At 44.0% G+C, this 6,564-nt stretch overlaps 1 protein-coding gene and 1 long non-coding RNA gene across 7 annotated transcripts in view; one reads left to right on the top strand and one right to left on the bottom strand.

The window, feature by feature from the left end:
* Positions 1-61: 61 nt before the first annotated feature.
* Positions 62-6,324, bottom strand: GPR55 (G protein-coupled receptor 55; the record flags this gene model as incomplete). Of its 6 annotated transcripts, none has more annotated exons than XM_083506555.1 (3): positions 62-1,193; positions 1,796-1,868; positions 6,152-6,324. In XM_083506555.1, the coding sequence occupies 2 exons, from the start codon at positions 1,811-1,813 to the stop codon at positions 249-251; spliced, it is 963 nt and encodes a 320-aa protein (XP_083362681.1). In that variant the 3' UTR covers positions 62-248. The 6 variants fall into 6 exon arrangements, with proteins under 6 accessions (XP_083362681.1, XP_083362680.1, XP_083362679.1 ...); XM_083506554.1 differs by having other exon boundaries at positions 5,989-6,165; XM_083506553.1 differs by lacking the exon at positions 6,152-6,324 and adding an exon at positions 4,330-4,574.
* Positions 2,329-6,564, top strand: part of LOC310708389 — a 72,780-nt gene continuing 68,544 nt past the window's right edge. Inside the window, exon 1 of the long non-coding RNA XR_014526986.1 lies at positions 2,329-2,416. This is a non-coding gene — a long non-coding RNA (uncharacterized lncRNA). The remainder of the gene's footprint in view (positions 2,417-6,564) is intronic.

The raw sequence follows: 6,564 nt of genomic DNA, 5'->3' as shown, positions 1-6,564 counted from the left end.
GTTTGATTTCCAGGAAATTCTGAACATAATGTGATTTAATTGTCACACACAAGTCTGGATGTCCCTCTCACACAGTTTGTTTTATTTATTTAGGAACTGAAAAGCCACTTTTCAAAACACGGTTTTCTCAAGGTAGCTTATAATTAACATCATATGACATGAATTTAACACACTTCAGCAAAATTGTTCCAAGGGGAGAAATTTCCGCTTCACAACAGCACATCCAAAATGGCTGCTCACCAAATACTTTAGTCAACGGTACTTGCTTGTGTATTCTTCTCTGTTGAGGCAAATTTCATAAACTCCTTTAAGATGAAATAGTAGTAGATACCATCCAGGAAGCAGTTGAGATTAGCCCAGCACAGGCTGATCTGAACAAATGAGCGAATAATCTGCCGGCAATCATCCAGTATTTGGTTCTTCACAAGATAATATAACACCAGGGCCACATGCAAAGGGGTGAAGCAGACAAGAAACGTAGTCAGGTTTGCTGTGATAATATTGATGGATTTGCTCCTGTTTGTGAGGGGCTCACCAGGCGTTTGGTTCCTTCGCAGGCATACAATGATCCGGACCGTACAGAAGATCATAGCTGTCATGCAAACAAGAAAAGCTGTTTCCAGGGTGATAAACAAGATGGTGTTTTTCCAAATACTTCCGGAAAAGCCATAGAAGCAGGGGCCTCCATGTTGGTGAAGTTGATACGTATATGCAGTTCCTGCCCACACCCCAGCTGAGATGACAAGACAAGTTGTGGCTGCTTTCTTGGGAGATCTTAGGGTCATGGCGGCAAATGGGTGCAATATAGCAATGTATCTATCTACACATATGCATGTGGAGGTTAAGATGCTTCCATACATGTTCACAAAATACAAGCTTTCCAGGAAGGAGCAAAAGGCACCCCCGAGATCCCACTCGCTTTTGTGATAGGAAATTATCTTAAAGGGAAGAGCAAAGAGCATCAAGGTATCAAAAACCATCAGTGATGCCATGTAGATAATGGGTTCTGTCCATTGCCTGATCTTGCGGCAGGCAAACCACATCGCCATTCCGTTGAACAGCAATCCCAGGATGAATGTGGGAATGTATACAGCAAGTTGGAAGCGTTCCACATAAGGTGGAATGGGGAGGCTTGTGTTCCCTTGACTAGAACAGTTGGCTTGAAGGCTGCTTGTCTCCATCAGTTCAGTTTCCTTCAAAAAAGAGACAATGAGGCTATTGAGGTGTCGGCTACTGGATGATAGTTTAAAGAACGAGTCAATTGGTCAGTGCCCCCCACCCACCCCCATTCAAAACCCATCTGAACCATGAACTCATTCCATCAGGGAATCCATTTTCTTTCAATCTCCCATGAGGTAACAATAAGGTAAAGGTAAAGGGACCCCTGACCATTAGGTCCAGTCGTGACCAACTCTGGGGTTGCGACGCTCATCTTGCTTTATTGGCCGAGGGAGCCGGCGTACAGCTTCCGGGTCCTGTGGCCAGCATGACTAAGCTGCTTCTGGCGAACCAGAGCAGCGCACGGAAACGCCATTTACCTTCCCGCCAGAGCGGTACCTATTTATCTACTTGCACTTGAGGTGCTTTTGAACTGCTAGGTTGGCAGGAGCAGGGACCGAGCAATGGGAGCTCACCCCGTCACGGGGATTTGAACTGCCAACCATCTGATCGGCAAGTCCTAGGCTCTGTGGTTTAACCCACATCGCCACCCGCGTCCCCGGAGGCAACAATACTCACCTACAATATTAGAGTTGCTGTAAGGATTGAACACTTAGGAGTAGTGGAGGAGACCAACCTGGTTTCTCTGAGCCATTAGCAGGGTCAAATCCCACCTTTGCCACTTCCACTCATGTAGGCTGGGCGTGGCCCTGCAATAGGACACCAATGTGTTTGATAGCACCGCAGTAAAGCTTTGAGTCTTAGCATTCATATTGGTCCTACTGCAAAATCAACTAAATCATATCATAGTTAAGGACTTCTCTAATCAACCTGGGTCAATTAGTATATGTTCTTCATTCTCCCACTGAAAAGCTGCTGCGATGCGGATGTGAACGTAAATTTTATGCCACAGCACTCAGTGAAGCAGGCAGAAGGTACCAATGGTTTTACCCATCCAAACTCCGAATAAATTATGAAGGAGTAGCTAAAGCTGCCTCCTCCATACAACTGGAAGCTAAAATAAAATAATAATAATTAACTCAACCGGAACTGCAACCAGATGAAGACAAACAACTGAGAGAAGTAGGCAGTGGAGAGGAAGACAGAAGTCGAAGAAGGCGACTGGCAGCAAATGAATAGAAAGGGAAGAAAAACAAGATGGAAAAAGACACCTGCAAAAAAAGGAAGACGCAACAACAGCAAAAGCAACACAGAGATGACTTCCTCTCTGCCTGACGTCTCATTGAAACTACCAGCTGTAAGTTTGAGATCTATAACCAAAACAGGAAAGAAATGAGATCTATGAGATCTATAACCAAAACAGGCAAGAACTGGGCTATTCTTCTCTTATTTTTTGTTTGCAATATAACCATGTAAAACATTTCTGTTTCTGTGGGGGAGGGGTTAGTGCTTATGTTCCCCAACGTCATCTTAGCTCATGAGCATCTGATTCATGAAAAAAGAAGCAAACTATTCCACTCTCAGCTATAGGTGCCGGGAAGGTTGTGGCATTTTTGTCAGTATTCTCAGCATTCGCCATTTCACATTTTAAGCTCATCGTTGTACGAGGGTGCTCTGTGTGTGTTATGTTCCCTTGGAACCTGGCTGCTAGAATTTTATTTTATTTTTGTTATGGTTTAGGAGCTGAAATGTGACCTTGAAGTGTGCTGTGGAATACGGTGCTTGGTGATTTATTTATTTATTTTTTTAATTTGCTGCTGAACAAGGATGTGACCTTGAGCTGTGTTTCAAAACCACTTTAGCTTTAGCTAAGTATTGTTATTTTCTTCAAAAGAAGCCATGGCAGACTCTTTAACTAGTGCCTTGTTGCGAGACTCATTGAGAATCCCCTGTAAGCTGCCTTGACTTCCACGATGGAGAAAGTCCATTAATATTCCAATAATATTCCATTAATATTTGACTTCCTTCACCAAACTAGTGCCCCCTAGGTGAATTCCAACTCTGGTCAGCCTGAGCCAATGATTCTGCTGGCAAAGGCTGACTTACATAATAAGTACCTATAAAACCCTATACAGTTCAATGCAAAACTACTTGAAGGACTGTCTCCTCATATGTAAATCTGCTCATCCTTTAAGATTTGGTATTGCATCCTTCTTGTGGTGTCTATCGCCTTCTGAGGCAAGATTTGTGACAGATATAACAGGGGGTTTTTTGTTGTTGTTGTGGCCCCCCCCCAAATCTATGGAAAACTCTTGCCTCCAATGGTGTTCTTCTGGCAACTGAAATTATTCAGTTGATTCTGTTGCTGTTTGCTTATTTAATTAAATAATTAAATAAATTTATAGCCTGCCGTTGCTCCCTAAGGGTGCCAGTGTATTAATTATTGGCGTTGCTCTTCGCATTTTTTGCTTTCTGCTGTTGTTCTTGGTTTGAAAATCTGTTGCTTTTACATTTGCTGCTCGGAGGCAGGGGAAAGTGGAATGTGCGTTAAATTACATAAAGTAATTATTCCTATCTAATTCTTATAAAATTGGTCTATTTTGGACTTGTTACCACGAAACACGGTGCCAGCAACTAACTTAGATTGGATATAAACAGGCATGATACAAATTTATGGAGGACAGGGCAGGCATTGATTACTAGTAGTGATGAATCAGAGTTCATATGGGTCTGATTGCCAACTGTTGGGAACAGGCTGCTGAATCTGATGGACCCTTAGTCTAATCCAACAGGGCTCTCTTCATGTTCTTATACAGGTTGTTTGAATAGACTTTTATGTTTTTATACTTTCTACAACATGCTTAATATTAAGCGCAAAAGTAAAGTGTCATTTACATCTGTCTGTCTCAAGAGACAACTGAGTGCACCTCCAGGGGTGAAGTCAAACTGCTGCATTAGCAACATCAAAGTGACCTCCTCAGGGCGCAATCCTGGGCAGGGTGTATGGAGTTCCTGGTTTGCCCAGATGGCAAGACCTCCGTCTCAGCCTTGCTGATGTGGTCCAAAGGGAAGCAGAGCCATATGTTTGGCGCCAGCTTGGCTGCAGGAGTTGCTGGAAGGAGGCGTACAAGGCACCATTCAACTGTCTTATGTAATAAAAGTAAATAAAATTATGGTATTAGGTGAACACGCTATGAAGTCCTAAAAGCTATACAATAGAAAAGGTATAACTTGAATGAGATTACATAACAACCAGCTAACATGGCTCACTTGGTAGAGTATGAGACTCTTAATCTCAGGTTCGTGGGTTTCATTCCCACGTTGGGCAAAAGATTCCTGCATTGCAGGGGGTTGGACTAGATTATTCTTGTGGTTCCTTCCAATTCTACAGTTCTGTGATTCCATAACGCAACCCAAAACAAGACAGGAAAACATTTTTCAGTCAAGACATAAAGAGGAAAGTGCAAAACACTGCTCTTTCTGGTAATGGGCGGGTGTCATTTCCTTGAAGAGGATTTATGCAGGAGTAACTTAGGCACAGGAAAGGGATGTGGGTGACGCTGTGGGTTAAACCACAGAGCCTAGGGCTTGCTGATCAGAAGGTCAGCAGTTCGAATCCGCGCGACGGGGTGAGCTCCTGTTGCTCGGTCCCTGCTCCTGTCAACCTAGCGGTTCGAAAGCACGTCAAAAGTGCAAGTAGATAAATAGGTACCACTCTGGCGGGAAGGTAAACGGTGTTTCCGTGCGCTGCTCTGGTTTGCCAGAAGCAGCTTAGTCATGCTGGCCACATGACCCAGAAGCTGTATGCCAGCTCCCTCGGCCAATAAAGCGAGATGAGCACCGCAACCCCAGAGTTGTCCACGACTGGACCTAATGGTCAGGGGTCCATTTACCTTTACAACTAGGCACAGGCGACCACCAGTAACCATGGTCTAAATGCCAATGCCTACTACAACTGAGATAATCTTTGTTAGTTCCACCAGCTCAAGTCAGTCAGTATTCAGGATGGTGGAATGGGATGGCTAGGTTCAGGCTGCTCACACACCATACATTTAAAACACATGACTTCCCACAAAGAATCCTGAGAACAGTATTTAACCCTCACAGAGCTACAGCTCCCATCAGGCTTAAACAAACTACAGTTCCCCAGATCCTTTGAGGGAAGCTATGTGCTTTAAATGGTGTGTGCACTGCCTCACTCCCCACCTTACAAACAGATGGGCATCACTCTCAAAGCTGATAGTGTCAGCCATCTGATTACGGCTGTACATGCAGCTTCCGATACACACACGAAGCACATTTTATACTCAGGCCGAGGAAGAAATGCTCCTTCAAGTATGCTATGCTATGCTATGCACATGCACACAAACACACAGATGAGTTGCACGCGTATGATAGTTAAAGGACCCCTGGGCGGCTAAGTCCAGTCAAAGGGGACTATGGGGTGCAGCACTCATCTTGCTTCAGGCTGAGGGAGCCAGCGTTTGTCCACAGACAGCTTTCTGGGTCATGTGGCCAGCATGACTGAACCGCTTCTGGAGCAACGGGACACCGTGATGAGTGCCAGAGTGCACGGAAATGCTGTTTAACTTCCCACCACAGTGGTACCTATTTATTTGCTTGCACTGGCACGCTTCTGAACTGCTAAGTTGGCAGAAGCATGGACAGAGCAACAGGAGCTCACCCAGTCGTACAGATATGAACCGCCGACCTTCCAATCGGCAAGCCCAAGAGGCTCAGTGGTTTAGACCACAGCACCACCCGCGTCCCTTAGTTGTACAGGTATTTTCCAGGGTCTGCCATATCCAGTATTGAGGACTACATGAGATGGCTTGCTGGATCTAGACAGATTATTAGCCAAACTGGAGATAAAGCATTGCAAATTTAAAATCCTAGATGCGATCAGTACTTAAAGCTCATAGAACTTACCCCCAAACTCACTCTCCATAAAACCAGCCAGAACACTGGATGTTACTCAGTGAATCAACAGTAGGTCCTTCTTTACAAAGCCTTTCCTGGAGCAGAATAAACACCAGATCCCAAATGCAAATACTAGCTTCCTCTTATTGATGTTCTTAAAACAAACATGTGCCTGCACACTACTTAATTAGCGAAAAGCTGCAGCTCTATTCTGTCAACTCCAGCTAACGTTCTCAACTCTCATAATTTGAACTTCTCAGCCTTCTGACGTAGTTTTTAAAGGTATTTGCATACGACGCTCCACTTTTTACTATGTGGTAAACCTGTAGCAGAGGAAATGGTATTTATAAGTCATAACTGGCTTTATTTAGCAACCTGCGTGACAAGCTTCTCAATTTGACCATGATTAGGGAATAGGATTATGTTTATTTGAAACCACTTGAGAGACACCGTACTGTAGCATATACTGTAGCATAACCCGGGCTTTGACATTGATTTTTATATTGCACTGAACTGAAACAACGGCATCGCCACTTAACCTATTGTTGTAAATAATTAGCTAATGAACTGCTGGAAAAGAAGAAA

This window comes from Podarcis liolepis, assembly GCF_965112155.1.
Source record: "Podarcis liolepis genome assembly, chromosome: 5".
NCBI lineage: Eukaryota > Metazoa > Chordata > Lepidosauria > Squamata > Lacertidae > Podarcis > Podarcis liolepis.
The sequence above is the reverse complement of the archived record's forward strand: the minus strand, read 5'-3'. Positions and strand labels throughout refer to the sequence as shown.